General features: G+C 42.4%; 1 protein-coding gene across 1 annotated transcript in view; it reads right to left on the bottom strand.

Annotated features, from left to right (window-relative positions):
* Positions 1-10,289: 10,289 nt before the first annotated feature.
* Positions 10,290-18,618, bottom strand: part of MCTP2 (multiple C2 and transmembrane domain containing 2) — a 90,417-nt gene continuing 82,088 nt past the window's right edge. Inside the window, exons 20-23 of the mRNA XM_015822362.1 lie at positions 17,495-17,604; positions 14,063-14,172; positions 12,012-12,109; positions 10,290-10,694 (exon numbers count right to left, since the gene is read on the bottom strand). Of these exons, the coding sequence (XP_015677848.1) occupies positions 10,629-10,694; positions 12,012-12,109; positions 14,063-14,172; positions 17,495-17,604 (384 nt within the window). The 3' untranslated portion in view covers positions 10,290-10,628. The remainder of the gene's footprint in view (positions 10,695-12,011; positions 12,110-14,062; positions 14,173-17,494; positions 17,605-18,618) is intronic.

Below are 18,618 nucleotides of genomic sequence, written 5' to 3' on the forward strand. Positions count from 1 at the left end.
AACACAATGCAAAGGGCCTGCAACTAAGAATAGAATGACTGTGGCAGAAGAAAGCAAAGGTAGTACCAATAGTAATAAGCACCTTGGGTGTAATCCCAAAACAACTGGTGCATCACTTGAACATCATCGGCGTTGCCAAATTCACAAACAGTCAATTGCAAAAGGCAGCTTTACTTAGAACAGCTTACATCCTGCCACGATTCCTTTAACATTATCAAACATCCACATTTGCTTATCCCAGGTCCTTGGGAAGGACTCAATAGGTGGACAAGAATGCCAGATGCAGTCTGAACATCTGGCTAATGGTGCAGAGAACCATAATAATAATAATAAACAACTGGAACACTATTTGAACAACATTGGCACTGACAAAAACCACCATCAGTCAATTGCAAAAGGCAGCTTTAAACAGCTTATATCGCTCCGATAATACCTTCTACTGGTTCTCGTTCCTTTTGATAAAAGACCATTTGCTTTCTAGGATTGTGCCACAGTTCAGATTGTGAAAAGGTGGAACATAGGCCAGCAAACACCTAGCACTTGCTAGCATTTCCTTAACTGAAATGTGTCTTTTCTATGGGTCGGTGCAAGACAAGGCAAAAGAGCTCACTTCTTTGGCCAAATGGTCCTACATGAGAGTCCCAAGGGACCTCTTGCCTTTTGGCATCTGGACAGCTGCATCCTTCTTTCAGATTGATTGAAGGATGATACTTACTTACTTATTGCAATCTGCCAAGATTCATTGGATTTATTATCTATCTTTCCGTCTATTCATCCATGCATCCATATCAATAGAAGACCTAATGGAAATAAAAAGGCCTTTTTTTTTTTTCCTTTGACAATAATAAAGCCTGAATTGCTTCTTTGGGTGAAATGACTTCTGGAAAGTTCTAATAGTTGCTCTCTTTCCCCTTAGCTACACAGCCCCCCCTTTCATTGTTGACCCCAAGGAAACAAGGGAGATCCCTTATGAACTAGCTTAGGTTGCCATGGTGACCGTTCAGAAAGGATTCAAGCATCAGTTTTGAGAGGATGTACAAGAGAAGGCCAGGAATAAATCCCTCCACCCTTGTCAGAATTTCGGAACAGCTGTAACAACATTTGAGAATCCAAGCAACTGTTTGAAAAAAAAAAACCCACACATACTACAAACAGTAATATTGTTCAGCGCTAAATGCTAGCAGATGCACACATGTGAAACATGCAAGCATGTATAGAAGTGGGTGCAAACCCTTGATTTGAGTGCTTTGATATACAGGAGGACAGGAAATATTAATTTCCTGTTATGCTTCATTTTCTAAAATTAGTATTGAAGCAAAAAAAGGGTTAGGGTGAATTAACTCTGGGGAGAAGTGACTTAGCAGATAGGTCCCAGATTCACTGGAGCATAAGAGGAGAAGGTGTAGCACACAGTAAGATTTGCAAGATTTTGTCATTATAGCTAATAAAGGTTGCTTCAGCTTTCCTGCAGAGTTGATTTCCTGGTCTGGTTTATCTATTAGGGGTTATTGAATTTCCATAGCTGAGAGTGGACTGGAACTTGTGGTCCTGCTTCTAATCCAATCCCTTGACCATGATCACAAGGTTATCTCAATTGATCATGGAAAGAACAAAGCCTTCTGTATTAGCCAACAGGTAGATCAGGCAAATGGGTTCATCCTAAGCAGATGTTTAGGTATTCCATATCTTTCTTCTACAAACTGCTTTAATTTTCAGAATAAATAACAGAATAGCAGAGTTGAAAAGGACCCTGGAGGTCTTCTAGTCCAACCCCCTGCTTAAGAAGGCAGCCCTGTACCATTTCAGACAAATTATTGTCCAGTCTCTTCTTTAAAAACCTCCAGTGTTGGAGCACCCACAACTTCCGGAGGCAAGTCGTTCCACTGATTAATTGTTCTAGCTGTCAGGAAATTTCTCCTTATTTCTAGGTTGGGCCTCTCCTTGAATAGTTTCCATCCATCGTTTCTTGTTCTGCCTTAAGGTGAAGTTCTGCCTTTGTGGGTATTTCCTTTCAAAGGCATCATTTCAACATTTCGTTCTGCAGGAATCCATTTCCAATATGGCGGACTCCAAATTCCCTAAACTGGCCCTAGCGAGACATGGGCAAAATTGGACTTCAGCATGGAAAGGAAATGCACAACTATTGTTCTACTGTTCTTTCACATGGGGGGGGGGGGTTGTGGGTTTCACTGGACGCATCTGCCAACTGTGCAATAACGTTGCTTGCTCTTCCTTTTGTTTTTTAACACTGCTTGGATTCTGAAATATCCTTTCATTGGAATGGCATTATTATTTTTTCCCTTCTGAGCGTTCCACAACAGATTTGGATTTATCTATCACCTTGCAATTCCACCAAGCAAATCTCTAGACTTTATTTTTAGTTGGTGGTTTGTTTGTTTTTTCCCCTTGCAGGGAAAGTGAAGTGTAAGCGGAAACATCACAGCATTGTCACAGACAATATTCTCCCACATTGCTCTGGCTTGCAGTCTCGTTCTCAAGACAGGAACACAATCAGGGAATGGGGAAGTTTAGTTTGAAGGAGAAGAAAGATGGAAAACAAAGGCTTTAAGCCTTCATCCACGTATTTCAATTTTTTCCCAATAAATTGCAGCAGCCTTTAAACATGAACCAAACATCCAGCTACAGGCTCTCTGATGACTTCACCAAATCACTGCCACAATCTCTAGCTTTCATCCAGGCTTCCTAAAAGGTTTGTTCAACCTTGGTCCTCCTATCCCAGTGGTGGCGAACCTATGGCACGGGTGCCAGAGGCGGCACTCAGAACCCTCTCTGTGGGCACGCGCACTGTCGCCCCAGTCCTAGGCCTTCAGCTGGGTTTCATAAAACCTTTTTGCTTTAGGCCTCCGCTGCCATGTGCAAAAAAAAAAAAAGGTTCAGTCAATTTCAACTTCTCGTGAAAAAAAAAAGATCTTGCAAAGTTGGAATTAATTGATTGAACTTTTTAGTCCCACCCAGTCTGCCGTTACCACCGCAGCCATGCCCACTCAATTGGCCATGCCCACCCAATTGGCCACACCCAGCCAATGGGCTACACCCACCCGGCACTCGACGATGCATAAGTGGGTTTTGGGTTGCAGTTTGGGCACTCAGTCTCTAAAAGGTTCGCCATCACTGTCCTATCCCATTAAATTCCTTTTAAGGTTGGGGGGGAGGGGAGTTTAAAAAAAATCCTTATGGTGTCCCAAAGGCAACTGGACTTTCTTTGGTTTCTTTTTTAAAAAAAAAAAACTGAAGAAGCTTCTTGGATGAAAAGCTTTCAAAGGAACAAAAGCAAGGAAGTCCAGTTGCCTTTTGGAAAAAAAGCACCTTTGGGTCAATCATGACCTGGATGCCTGAGAATCTCCATAGACATTTCTCAAAGAGGTAGAGAATATAGAACTAGTAGACAACAGAGAATTAAAGCCCTGTGTTTGCAAACTTTTGCTCCCAGGTCATAATTGTTAATGGGATTGGAAGGTAAAATGAGTAATCCCCTGAATGGAAACAATGATCTTCATTATATTTGATGCCCATGACATTTGCATGACAATGCAGTCCATTCTAATATTTATCTCTGCACTGCTTTGTATTTTGGCTTGGCACTAAAGCCAGATGTGGCCCTTATACATGGACGCAATATACATCTGTAGCCTTTTAAACCCATAGCCTGCTTAAGAAATCTACCCGGCTATATATTCCTATGACCCATTGGCTGAGAAAAAATTGAAATATCAAGCATAAGGTGGTTTTAATTCTTTGTTCCTCATCAAATATGATAGGAATTCACTCACCAACCAGATCATTCTGAGCTGACTAAGGGGAAAACTTTGATTCCAGTTTGCCTCTGTGTGTACAGCTTCACTAAAAACCCATTAGATTTTTATTCTCCTCAATTTCTAAAACCTCATTGGTTTGCAGTCTCTACAACCCCAGAGGCCTTTGTCAAAGATAATTTAAAAATCCTGTAAAAGCGGTCCCCACGTGCTGCCTTTTGAATGCTGAAATAACCAGTTCCAAGGCAGATCTCCACAGAGGAAAGAAAAGGTGTCAGAACTTGGCTAGTAAATAAATGTTACTGCGTGAAAACTCGGGAGAAATGCAACTCTTCTTTTGTAAAGGCCCTACCTGGGTAACTTGAAGGGGAGAATTGGTGACAGACACATTAAAACACCATTAGACTGTGAAATGGAACATAGTGTGAAAATAGATTTAACCTTCACAGCCTATTGATCTCTACTCTGTGTGGTGCGTAACTTCTTGGACAACTGTTTTATAATAGGGTTTTACTCATTTTCCCATTGCTGTTCTGACTTCCTCAGAGGAGTATGTCGGTTCTAAAAGATCCTGACAGCTAAGGCCAGAAACAGGGAGGGGTGGTGAGGAGGAAAAAGAAGAAGAAACAGGAGAATTAATATGTGTGTGTGTTTTCTCTCCAGTGGGAAAGCTGAAACCGGTGATCGTCCTTATCCAAAGCAAATGAACAGCTGAGATGGAATGGAGTGTGTTTCCTTCATTCCTTACAAAGCAAATATTTTGTCTCAATATGACTTTCCTACACCTATTCCAGCTACACCAAGGTAAGAACAAATCCAGAGTTCAATTAAATGTCCAATTACATTGATTTCCTGTTAAAATCAGTCCAATCTAAGTTAGTTGTGACCAGTTTTATGAATTGAGTCAAGACCCTCTGGATGAAATGTGCAAGTGTAATGTGGACATGGAGACTAGGAATTAAAGGAACAGTGATCCAAACATGGCTGGAGAATACTAAGTTAGAATAGAAATATAGAATAGAGTAGAGTAGAGTAGAGTAGAGTAGAGTAGAATAGAATAGAATAGAATAGAATAGAATAGAATAGAATAGAATTCTGGGAGTTGAAGTCCACAAGTCTTAAAAGGGCCAAGTTTGAAGACCCCTGCCATAAAGGCATCCCAGCCAAGTCTTCTCCTTTCAAAGTCATTTATAAATCCGCTTCTCTTTAATGAAATGGAAGAACAAACAAAAGGGGAAAACTTACAGGAGAATTTTACTGCTTCACCCACAGATCCCATTTAGCTCTAATGGTTGATTAGAGCCAAACCCACTTGTGATCCGGATTAAAGCCAGTGAGCAGAGGGAATGGAATCGAAAGGAGGACGTGTGAGATTAGCTTCGGGGACCCGGATTTCTAAGATTGTCACTTTCAAGAGACCAAAACAGTGCTGGCTACTTGTGCATGTTATTTGATCCCTTCCTTTTCTCCTCACCGTTAGGCTTTGCAAGAAAATGCCCATTATCCAGGATTCCATTGGCAAAAAAATAGCCATCAACAATTAAAGAGAGGTGTTGTTGTTTTTTTCCTTTGGAAATAGATAAACAATTAAATATGTATTGAAAATGGAACGAGGGGGAGGAGAGAGACAGAGAGAGACACACAGAGAGAGAGAGAGAGAGAGAGAGACAGAGAAATAATTTCTAATTAATTCTGGTGCCCTGCTCAACCTCAGTCTATTTGTAATCCTACCGGGAACATCTTTATTGATCTGGGGGACACTGCTGCGGATTCTTGCTGCTTATCTCAGCATAAAAATAGGCACTCATGATGAGCAGTGATTTAATTACATGACAATCACTGTTAACAATGCATGGCGAATACCCAAACATATGCACAGAAAGACTGGCAATGATAAATGCCAGACGGTGGTGTTGACTTTCAGTAAAGTCACCCATTGCCAGGAATAGGAGGAGGCCGAGATGTTACCGTCACCCTTGTCTTGGGCCTTCTTTTGCTGCAGGTGGCCTTAGCGTTCCTTAGGATGCAGCTTGGCCCTAGGAGAAAGGTCATAGAACAGCGTAATGGATGGGTTGATAGGTGGCGAAGGTGAAGGTTCGTTCTCCGAACTTGTGGGGTGGTTTCTGAATGTTTCATTACCAGGCCAGGCAACATCTTCAGCAGAGTTTAGGGGAATGTCAATCTCAGTGTTCTTCTGTTTAACCCACAATCTATGGCAGGGGTCCTCAAACTTGGCCACTTTTAAGACTTGTGGACTGTGCTGGCTGTGCTGGCTGTGGAATTCTAGGAGTTGAAGTCCACAAGTCTTAAAGTGGCCAAGTTTGAGGACCCCTGATCTATAGGTTGATAGATTGTGAGCCTGGGTAGGAGAGTAAGAAAGAGCTGCTTGTCCATGGAGATGCTCAATCATCCAGGTCCTGATTGTCCCAAAGGTGTTTTTTCCAAAAGGCAACTGGACTTTCTTGGTTTTTTTTCCCCTTTGAAAATCTTTCTCTTCTCCTCCAAGAAGCTTCTTCAGATATGTCAGCAGACCTCAGTCTATTTTCCTTTTCCTTCCTAAAGATTACCAAAGGGGCAAGGGGAGCTTCATTTAAATGGATGTATGTGTGTGTTTATGCAGGACAGTGAGTTGAATCCAGGGGAGAGCAATAAAAGTAGTACTTTCCAGGAAGACTGGGGCTGCCCTGGGTGGGTGGGTGGATATGATGTGAGCAAAGTGAAACAGCTTCTTGCAGCTGTCCACAACATATTAGTAACCTGAAAGTAAATCAAATCACGGAGAGGAAACCTGACTAAAAAGGAAAGAATGACCAGAAAGGGGAGGAAAGGGAGGTCTAATATGAAAAACAGATTCAAGATGAAGAGAAGCCTACAGTGAAAGAATGAGCTCAAAGTTGGACTAAGCGTGTCTTAGTTCAATCTGAAAAAAGATATCCGGCTTTTGCCTCTTCCCGGTATGAGCCCTTGGGAAGACTCAGGAGTGAGGTTTTGCTCAACCTCTTCTTCTCCCACTTCCCATTTTTTGAGCACCGAACAAGTCTCTTATTTCTTGAAAACAAATTCTTTCATGATTGCACACCAGGGATTCTTGGCCTGCTTGTCACTACTAATACCGCTTTAGATTGATTTTCAAGGCACAACACATAAAACAGCCAACTCGCTTTTAAAAACAAGGGCACTCCCGTTCACACAAGAACATTGCTCCTCTAAATTCACCTTTAAAGCACCCGATAGATGCATGCTCATCCATGACCTAATCCAATGGTGGCAAATCTATGGCATGGGTGCCAAAGACGGCACTCGGAGCCCTCTCTGTGGGCACATGTGCCATTGCCCCAGCCTTGCCTCCCCTTGTGACCCCCTCTCCAGCAGCCCCCCTGAAGGAGAGTCGCACTCGAGCGTGGCCCACGCGGAGCAGCGCACCCAAGGACATGGCAGCCAGACAGCGTAGACAAGACTCTGCCCTCACACCCCATCATGCAGTTGATGCTGCAGAGCGTGGGCAAAGGGTGTGGCCGCCATGGTGTTGCTGGGCTGCCTGGGCGATCTGCGGCGGGCCATGGAGGCGGTGAGTGGTCCTGTGGGCAGGTGGGGTGGGGCATGCGGGGGCAGAGCAGGGGCAGAGCAGGAGGTGGAGCAGGGGCGGGGCCAGTTTTGGGCACTCGGTCTCTAAAAGGTTCGCCATCACTGACCTAATCGTTCTGTCTTTAGTCAAAATTAGGGGATTGTAAATTGGACTATAAAGATCATTTCACGGAACTGTGTGAATTGCTATCCTTTCCCCTGCTGCAGAGTTGATGTATGTATGTATGTATGTATGTATGTATGTATGTATGTATGTATGTGTACCGTGTTTCCTCGAAAATAAGACCCAACCAGAAAACAAGCCCTAGCATGATTTTTCAGGATGCTCATAACATAAGCCCCACTCCAAAAATAAGCCCCAATTAAGATCGTCAGCCAGATGGACACATTTAGTGCCATATTTCCCCCCAAAATAAGACCTGGCTGGGAAAATAAGCCCTAATGTGTCTTTTGGAACAAAAATTAATATAAGACCCAGTCTTATTTTCGGGGAAACACCGGTATGTACAGGTCCTCCTCAACTGACAAATCACAATTGAAGCCCAAATTTCCACTGCTAAACAAGAGAGCTGTTAAATGAGTTTTGTCCTATTTTACAATCTTTCTTGCCACACTTGTTAGGGGAATCATTGCAATTGATCAGTCTTTGAGGTTACTTTTTCAAAATATAATGATCCCCCTGGAAGTGAAGCTTATCTGGAAACTGAGCCTCGGACAAGGTGCAATTTCTCTCTGGTCTACAGGCTGCAGATGACATTTGCGAGGCATACAATGACTAAATCCTAAACAGAGAGAAGAGACCAGGACAAAACTATGATTCATCTCATGTCATTTATCTTCAGAGTTAGGTGAAATTAACAATAACTAAGCGTAGTCTTCTCCAGCGATGCATTTAATAATGTTTTTCCTTCTTCTACAAGGCAAGCATAAAATACCAACAGCCTTCTGAAGACTCAGGTTCAACATATCTGTAACTGAAGGCTCACCAACTTTGGACCTCTAGATTTTTTAAATAACTGTTTTATTAATGCCATAAGCAACTCTGCCTGACCAAAGGCTAGAAATAATGGGAGTTGTCAGTTGTCAGTCAACAATATGGTGCGGAATCACTACTCAACACTCATTTATAATGACTTTATTGTTCAATCGCCAAGTTATGTCGGACTCTTCATGACCCCATGGATCGTAGCACGCCAGGCCCCCACTGTCATCCACTGTCTCCCTGAATCTTCTCAAATTCATTACCACTGCATCAATGACACTATCTAACCATCTGTGCTGGCGCAGTAGTTAAAGTGCAGGATTGCAGGCTAACTCTGCCCATCGCCAGCAGTTCAATCCTGACTAGCTCAAGGTTGACTCAGGCTTCCATCCTTCCGAGGTCGGTACTGTAAACTGCTTAAAGAGGGCTGTAAAGCACTGTGAAGCGGTATAGATGTCTAAGGGCTATTGCTATTGCCATCTCATTCTCTGCCGTTCCCTTCTCCTTTTCCCTTCCATCTTTCCCAACATCAGGATCTTCTCCAGGCAATCCTCTCTTCTCATTTGGTGGCCAAAATATTTGATCTTCAGCTTCAGGATCTGTCCTTCCAAAGAACAGCCAGGATTGTTTTCCTTTAGGATTGACTAATTTGATCTGCTTGCAGTCAAAGGAACTCTCAAAAAGTCTTCTCCAACATTTCAAGAACGTTCTCTAACATCATTTATAGTAATAATCCCTAAACATTAGTCAGAAGGGCCTGAGACGGAAAGTAGTGGATTCAACAACCAGTTTCTTTGTCCCGCCTGAATATTCTAGCTTTTTAAATGTTTTGCTTTAAACTGCACGAGACAGATTAGATCTTCATAACCCCTGTGCTTGCTCCAAATCCAAGTAAACAATACAGCAAACCCAACCTAGATTGCACAATTTAAATACAACAGCTTCTTTTAAAAATACATAAAAACAAAGGTCTCATCCCGTTTTTGCCATGTGTCTAGATAGTTATAAAAGTACTTTTATACAGTATATGCGTGATCAATGTATTATTGGATTAAGACCCCCACTGAAGATGAGAAGGCAAAGGATCCAACAAGATGGAGCTCTAGAAGGAAATCAAAACTGAGCAACAGCAGAGATCAGTGGGAGATTCAAATTACACAATATAGTTAAATGATGGCTTGAAGGAAGTCTATTGCCAGCAATAGTCTCCTTCTAAGCCTAATCACTCTGGCATCTGGCAGCAACTGTGGGGGAAGGAAGGAAGGAAGGAAGGAAGGAAGGAAGGAAGGAAGGAAGGAAGGAAGGAAGGAAGGAAGGAAGGAAGGAAGGAAGGAAGGGAGACGTTGATCATTCTTCTGCAGTTCTGAGAAGTGCTTTAAAACAGCAAACAGGTTTCAAAGATCTATTAATCTGCAGCTCAGAATCATCTACGCCAAGCAATGAAACCACTTGATGTATTTCTGTCAGGTGGAAAAAGCCCAGAATGCAAAAAAAAAAAAAAAAAGGGGGGGGGGCTTTCTGTGATGCAAAAGGGGAAAAAAACAAACCTTCTTTACCACTTCATCACTTCTCATCTTGAAAGCATTCTGACTTCTTAAGGGCAAATTGGCATGGTGGAGGGGGAAAAGTCCTTCCCATTATAGAAAAAAACAATAAAGTCTTCCCTGTGATTTTGACTCTGGGTTCCATGCTAAGAAATTCCATTCAAGCTAGGAAAAGTTCTAGTTCTTTACTTCCAGCGATCGACTGGTATGCAAAACAAAAAACAGTAAAAAAAAGGGGGGGGGGGAAAAGAGGCACTTTTCTATTATACAAAATAAGACAAGAAGTCCGCCTGGTTTTGACTCTGGAATCCGTGCTGAGAGTCATTCTGGCTTTCGTAGTTTTAATTGTTATGTCAGGGACAAATGCAAAAATGGGAAATTAAAAATGGCTTTTCCATTGTCTAATGGAATTTAAAAAAAAAAAAAAAAACAACCCACCATCTCATCTGGCTTCAGTTCTCCAATCTGCGCTGAACGCCATTCTGGATTTGAACAGTCCTGTTTCTGCTCTTCCAGGAACACATCAGCCAGGTCAAGCTTGCTACGAATGACTTTGATTATTTTTTTTGTTTTTGTTTTGTGTTTGAAGTCCAAATATGACTTCCAGACAAGCTGGATGGAGTGAACACAGCGCTGTTAGGATCTGCAAGGCCGAGGGGGAGGAGGGGGGGGCGGCGCAGAGAGGCAGCCCATGCATGCAGCGTTCCCGGAAGGGGCACCTTGCATTCCAAGGTTCATATCCTATTAGGCGCTCCTTTTCTTCCTAATGGGACTGGAGTTGCTGTATGGTTTCAATTCAGCCTGTTGCACCTGTAAAAACAAACAGATGCCGCGTTGGAGAAAGGTAAGCCCAACTCGCTCCGCTGTGTGTTAATGGCTCCCCAGAGAGGAATCAAAGAAAAACTAAGGAAGGTCCAATACTCGTGAGTCATCTTCTAAACACAGGAACATGGGGGATTAATTGCAGGAAGGATTAGAAGAGTCATGGATCATTTCTAGAACACCAAAAGATTAAAAACAGGTTTTTTTCCCCCCCTCTGGTCCTAATGAAATGGGCCAGAAGCTTCCACTTGATTTGCGCATTTTGCAGAAAAGTGAAACTTCTTCTGAAAAACGTCCAGTGTTGGAGCATTCACAACTTCTGGAGGCAAGTTGTTCCACGGATTAAAAAAATCTTTGAAAGTGTAAAAATCTTGTTTGACTCATTCAGGTTGCAGTCTTTGCCTTCTGGCCCAAAACAGACTTGAGCGTGTGTGTCTTTTTTTGTTTTTGTTTTTTCTTTATTTATATCCCACCTCTATTATTTTTACAAATAATAACTCCAGGTGGCAACACACCTTCCTCCTTCTATTTTCCCCAGAACAACCCTGTGAGATGAGTTGGGCTGAGAGAGAAGGACTGGCTGAAGGTCACCCAGCTGACTTCCACGCCTAAGGCTAGAACTCCCGCTTTCTAGCACGGTACCTTAACCACTAGACCAAATTGGCCTTCTGGTTAAGTGTTAATCTCTCTCTCTCTCTCTCTCTCTCTCTCTCTCTCTCTCTCTCTCTCTCTCTCTCTCTCTCTCTCTCTCTCTCTCTCTCTCTCTCTCTCTCTCTCTCTCTCTCTCCCTCCCTCCCTCCCTCCCTCCGTCTCCCTCTCTTCCTCCCTCTCCTCTTTCTCACACATAACCCCTAATAAATGCTAATAAATGACTGATACAGACGGAATCATATTAAAATCAGAACAATCTTTGCTGTAAAGTTGGGCAAATTTTGTCAATGTTACTTTACCCAGCTTTTCTTTTTTTTAAAAAACAACAACAATGTTATTGTGCTTTGCTTATTAAAAAAAGGGTAAATTCATATAAGTTCTCGTGAAAATACAAATCTGGGGCAGCCTTTTTCCGAACACACACACACACACACACATACCGGGCTTTTGAAAAAAAAAAAAAGAGAGAACTCTGTTGGAGACTCAGATGGCCCTTTTTTCCTGTGCCTGCCCTCGTTCTTCTCACCCCTCCTGGTTAATGATCCCGCCCGCCCGCTTGTGCACCGCTAGCCAAAACGGCCCTCCAGCATCACACCTGCTGCTCTTTGGCCTCAGCTCCACTTCTCTCTGCTGGAGACCCCATCCCATACTTACCCTCTGAACATCAGATGGGACCCTGGAGAAGAAGTCTAGCAACTCATTATTGTCAATGGCATAAGGATTCCTTAGCTTCTTTGTAAATTTATGTATGCCTGGAAAAAGACAGAAGGGAAAAGGGGTTTTAAAAAGCTGGGTGGGGAGGGGAGCAGAAAAACACAAACACACACACTCACACACACTCACAAACGCAGCCACCCCACAGCATGGAGCTGCCTGACATGCTCAGACAGGAAGGTGGGCGGGTGGCCGAACGGAGTTTTGCAAGGGAGAAAGAATGAGTGTGAAAACACAGAGCAGCCAGACACATGTTGCTCTCACGTGGAATCAGGCACCAGCGTTTTTTTTCCTTGAAGAAAGCAGTGGGAGGTTTATAGCAAAAGTCAGCCAGCCGTTCGCCTCAGGAATGAAAAATCCCATTGTTCACACAAGGGAGAACTGCCACTGGCAAGATGGCCAGCACATTTTTGAAGGGCCGGAGAACCTGTCCGAACAAGTTCCGGGGACTCTTTAAGTTGTCTCCTACACAAGTGTCCTCTTTAGGCTTCTGCATCCCAATTTGGGAAGAGCAGCTTTCTCAACAAATGACGTGAAGGGTTGTTTTCACCTAGAAGCAGGGCTTTTTTTCCTCATAGAACGCCCAGAACGGAGTTCCGGCACCTTTTTGGGATGGAACCTTGTAGGGTAGGCAAGACGGGTTGTATGACGTGTGTGAGTTCCGGCACCTTTTTTTTTTTTTTTTTTTAGAAAAAAAGCACTGCCTAGAAGACCAGGTTGAGGCAGGTCTGATACCTATTTCACCCATAGCAACAAACCTACGAGATGAGTTAGGTGGAGAAAGAATGACTGGCCCAAAATCACCCCGATAGCTTTCACACCTAAGGTAGGACTAGAACTTTCAGTCTCCTGGTGACTGGCCCAAAGTCACCCGACGAGCTTTCGTGTCGGAGGCGGGACTAGAACTCACCATCTCCCACTTTCTAGTAGGGTGCCTTAAGCAATTCATCATATTCTGATGAGAAAAAAAAAGGAAGCATTCTGTTCCTGGATTGACCTTTCCACTTTTCGGTGCCTGAATAATAACTGCGCTTCCTTCATTAGATGGCATTTTCATTTTGTTTTGATTTTGTTCAAGCTGCTCTTCATCTTCTTGGAGTTCAACTCCTAGCACAACCCATTAGAAGCTGTGTGTGATTCTCAGACCAAAAGAAACTATTTATCTCTGAACTAGAGGTGTGCCATGTTTAGCATCGTCCCATCTTGCCGTTTCCTAAAGATGGTTTCCCATGTTTTCCCGCAGCTTACGCAGACCAGTTCCCCACGGGCCGTGGACCGATATTGGGCCACAGCTCGGGGATTGGGGACCCCTGATCTACCTATATCTCTATCCATTTCAATAAAACACAATAACAGAGTTGGAAGGGACCTTGGAGGTCTTCTAGTCCAACCCCCTACCCCTGATTACAGAAGTAGCCTGCTCTTGTATCAGTCCACTGACTCCATTATTAAAGCCAAAGAACTTACTTGCTCTGCAATCTCTGCAATCTCTGAATCGCAGACGTCCAGAACTGGCCCCACTATTGTACAGATAGTCTCAACTTACAACATAGTTTGGACGAGAATTTCTACCGCTAAGCAAGGCAGTTATATGAGTTGTGCCTGGTTTGATGACCTTTTTTGGCCACAGTTGTTAAGTCAATCATGGCAGTTAACGGATTCACGCAGTCGGTAAACGAATCTAGCTTCCACCCATTGACTTAGCTGGGAAGGTCACAAAGGGCAATCGCCTGATCCCAGGACACTGCAGTTGATGTAAATACATGCTAAATTGCCAAGTGCCCAAGTGTTGATCACATGACTGTGGGGATGCTACAACAGTTGTAAGTGCAAGGAGCAGTCAAAAGTCACTTTTTCCCAGTGCTGTTGTAACTCTGAATGGGGTTAGACAAATGATGGTTAAGTTGAGGACTGCCAGTATTTCTTCACAGACTGTTATATAAATGCATAGCACAATCGGTCAAAGGAAACTGCATGAAGAACAGACTTACCCCATATTAAAACGATGTACCGCAACGGTATGTAATACAGCACAATCATTGCTACTGTGAGCACTAAGCAAGCCAACGCAGAGAGGAAAGGAACAGTCCAGTTGAACGTACTGAAACCAACATGGAGAAAGATACCAGAGAAGTTTTTAGTGTTTTCAAATACTTACAATCATACCTTACTAATCCAATAGTGTGACTGACATCTTGCAGAATAGTAGAAGGAGAAAGCTAGAGTTGTTTAGGAATTACTGATTACAATGAAATGCACAAGAGTCATTGTTAAGGTAACTTGAGCATTCTTGTTCTTTGTTTGAGTCAAAACTTACTATCTTCATTTTTTTCAGGGGTTGACAAATTTGGAGGCACTCGATATCTTTTCATTTACAGGTGCAAAGATGCTGGTCCTTCTGAAAATTCACCCCACTTATAATTGTGACTTTGGCCATCTCTAATGTTAAATAAAATACTTAATTTAGGCATTAAGGATTGCATAATTAAGGATTGCTGCAGGGAGTCCCAAAGGTGCTTTCCCAAAAGGCAACTGGACATCCTTGGTTTTTTTCCTTGAAAACGTTTTGGTTCTCATTAAAGAAGTTTCTTCAGCTTCAGTGAACTGAAGAAGCTTCTTAGATGAGATGTGAAATGTTTTTCAAGGAAACAAAAAGAAGGAAAGTCCAGTTGCCTTTTGGGAACGCACCTTTGGGACAACCATGACCTGGATGATTGAGAATCTCCGTAGACCTGGTTGCAGATAGTTGGGAGTCCAACGGTACCATCATGCTCCTTGCAAAACGGTGAGAAGTCTTCTCAACTGCCTTCCACGTAAAGCAATTTTGATGGTTAATTGGGCATTAGGGAGATAGAAAGCTTTGTTTTCTTCCCCTCCAAGGTCAGCCTTTAAAAAAAAAAACTAGTGGAAATCAATGGAAACATAGTTTCCAACTATCTTCCTATCTAAAGGGTGCAAATGAGATCAAAGGAGATCGCATCCATTCTGCTCCAGACTAGTCAAACACACGCGGTCAAAGAGTTAGGTATCTCTGCTTCCAATTCTTGACCCATTCCCTACATGTTATGAATTGCTTTGCTCTCCAGAGAGGCTGTGTGAATTGCACCCAGTCTCTGGGGGTCAAGCAGACGCCCCTTGGCTCTTGATCAGAAGTAGATCAGCTCCGCCTTTCTGCCCTTTACAAGACACTAAGGAATAACTCAGTTGGGTCATGAAGAATGCTTTCTCTTAACTGATGAGGGTTTTTATTTTATTTTATTTTATTTTATTTTAAAAATGAATAGAGGAAACAATGCATCTCTCAGCTTCAATGGAGACCTTCCCATTTAAATTAGAGCGATGGTGAACCCAGGCCAATAAATATGTGAAATGTATTTTTAAATCCTTGGCATCCGATAGAAGCAAGCTATTAAAAAGGTTCCTTGATACCAAGGGTTATGCTGGTGGAAATGCTTATGTAAACCATTGTGACACTTGTTCAAACTACTCCAGTGGACTTCTCCTCTTCCTTCTTCGTCCATAGTAACATTACAACTGAGATACAATTGGATTCCTGAGGGATTAGGCAGGGCAACCATATTAATGTCCCACTGGGATCTTAAGGGATCATTGTCACAGAAGTGAATGCCAGAAGGAAGTCACCCAACATTCAAAATCTTATTGCCATCCAGCTGCACATAGAACAGTGCTCTGTTCAGACTCAAAAGCCATTCTTTGGTATTCCCAGCCAGCTGGGACAGATGTGGCACAATCACAACACATCAGTTTCTAGTATTTTTAGACCCCACGCGGCTGCACTTTGAGAGAGTGGAACCGTTGACAAGGCTCCTTTTGTGAGCACATGGGAAGGTCTGGAAGAGGGAGAAGAAAACAGGGTCACAAAAAACGCTCTCCTCTTTGCTTCGTGGGGCTTATTCTCTACAGGCTGTGGGGCCAGAACAGAGCTGAAACTTTCAGATGAAACAAAGCAAGGGTAGACCTGTCCAATGTAGGAATAGATTAGATAGCCTTTATTGTCATTTTTTTTTCCTGTGGGCACAATGGCACACATTAAAAATGAAATTGAGTTGCTTCCTCTCAAATAGCAGACTGGGGGGAAAACAAGGGGGATATAAGTACAATCAATTAAAAAGAATTTTTTTTGGCGGCAAAGAAGAGGAGTTTAAATAGAATTCATGATATATTTTTTTTGTTTAGTTGCTAAATCATGTCCGACTCTTTGTGACCCCATGGATCATAGCACACCAGATCCTCCTGTCCTCCACTGTCTCTCAGAGTTTGCCCACATTCTTCTTCATTGCGTTGATGGCCCTACCTAACCATCTCATTATCTGCAGTCCCCATCTCCTTCTGCCTTCCATCTTCCCCAACATCAGGGTCTTCTCCAAGGAGTCCTCTTTCCTCATTTGGTGGCCAAAATATCTGAGCTTCAGCTTCACTCTCTGTCCTTCCTAGGAATAGTCAGGGCTGTTTAGGATTGACTGATTTGATAACAGATGATAAGTGGCTGGAGAAGATAGGAATTTTAATTTCTTAGAAGCTTTTGGAAATTGTTTTTTTTTTTTAATTTCGGCATTATGCAGCCAAGAACTCTTAGGCACTTGGACACTTGGACAAAGAGCTGGAATCTTCAACCCAGCAGAAGATCTAATGTGATCCAGATTGTTTTGAAATCATCTCCTGAAGCCATTGAAATTAAATTGTGGGAATGAATTGTACAGGTTAAGTATGTGTGATGTGGCATCCTTGCTCTGAAAAAAAAACAGCTTTGTTCCATTTGACACATGGGGAAAGATGACTTTTCATTCCATGAAGAGAAATTCACTTGTATGAATCTTGGATTTTTAATGCAGATTTCAGAATTCCCATAGATTTCCTTCCTTCCTTCCTTCCTTCCTTCCTTCCTTCCTTCCTTCCTTCCTTCCTTCCTTCCTTCCTTCCTTCCTTCCTTCCTTCCTCCTTTCTCTTTCCTTTTCTTCCCACTCTTCCTTTCCTTTCCTTTCCCTTCAATTCAGACTTGACTCCTGGCAACTGCAGATTTCTAGGTAGCATTTGCCTTCTTCCTATAAGGCTGAGAGGGAGAGTGACTGGCCCAAGGTCATCAAGCTGGCTTCATACTTAATATGGAACTAGAATTCCAGATTTTCCTGGTTTTTATCCCAGTGCTTTTAGCCACTAAACCAAATTGGCTCCCCATAAATGTCCAGTCATAATTAAATGTGTAAGAAATTCAGATAGAAGCATTCTGTAATGATAGATTGTCACCACTGGATTACATTCAAGTGAAGGAAACAACCTTTATTCCATTCTGTATTGGCTTTTAGAAATTTCCAGTTAAAGAGGGTTTTTTTTCCCCTCCCAATTGTTTCCAGCCCTGGTGTTCAAGAGGTTTTTCAGAGTATAGGAACAAAACTTTGACTTACTTTTTTATCCTCTCTGCAAAAGATGCTATTTCCTCCAAAAGTGTTTGGACTGTTATAACAATGTCTTGGACCATGTGAATTCTTTCTATTAAACCCTTTTTTTCAGACTCCTACAAGGAGAGAGGAAAGAGAAGAAAAAGAAGAACAAAAAAAATATTTATTTCCTTTTTTTAAAAGTAGCCTAGACAATAGAAGGTTATAAGAGAGGTTATCAGAAGTAACAGCATTCAGGATAGTTACATTTCAGATCCATATGTCTGCTTATTGTTGTATTGTAGTTTGGAAAACAGTCGTGTTTTCTCCAAATTACTAAACCTTTTTTTTTAAAGACTTACAAACCAGCAAACAAACAACCAGATGCATTTCTTGTTCCAGCATTCTGTGGACATTTCAATCAAACCAGCCAGAATTTTTTTTAAAAAAACAGGGCTGCTTAAGGAAAGAAGGAGAAGACAAGAGGAAAAAGCAAAAAAGAAACAGAGGGAAGCACAAAAATTATATTACTTAGAGCTAGCACAGTACCGATCACTATAATTGTTACATTTCCTGCCAACCACACCGCTAATGCAATTTTTTTTCTCCGTGAACTAGATATACATTCAGACAATGTACGAAAAGGGGCTAAATCTCTTTTTATACATGAAGATCCCAAAACATACGATGTTGCCATGCATCCCAGCTCCGTTGTTGGCAGGAAAGCATTTCCACCAAGGATGGTGATGATGATGATGGACATGGTGGACATTAGTGATGGAATGGGACTATTATACAATATAAAGTACAAGTAGTCCTTGACTTACAACAGTTCATTTAGTGACCGTTCAGGGTTACAAAAAGTGACTTACGACCATTTTTCACACTTTACGATTTTGGTCACGTGATCAAAATTCAGACGCTCGGCAACTGCTTCATAGTTATGACCGTCGCTGGGTCCCAAGGTCACGTGCTCCCCTTTTGTGACTTTTGGACCCGCAAAGTCAATGGGGGAAGCCAGATTCACTTCACAACTGGGTTACTAACTTCTCAACTGCAGGGATTCACTTAAGAACCGCGTCAAGAAAGGTTGTAAAATGGAGCAAAATTCCCTTATCAAAAGTCTCACTTAACATCAGAAATTTTGGGCT

The sequence above is a fragment of the Protobothrops mucrosquamatus genome, unplaced genomic scaffold (genome assembly GCF_001527695.2).
Source record: "Protobothrops mucrosquamatus isolate PMUCROS unplaced genomic scaffold, P.Mucros_1.0 scaffold1534, whole genome shotgun sequence".
In the NCBI taxonomy this organism is placed as follows: Eukaryota; Metazoa; Chordata; class Lepidosauria; order Squamata; family Viperidae; genus Protobothrops; species Protobothrops mucrosquamatus.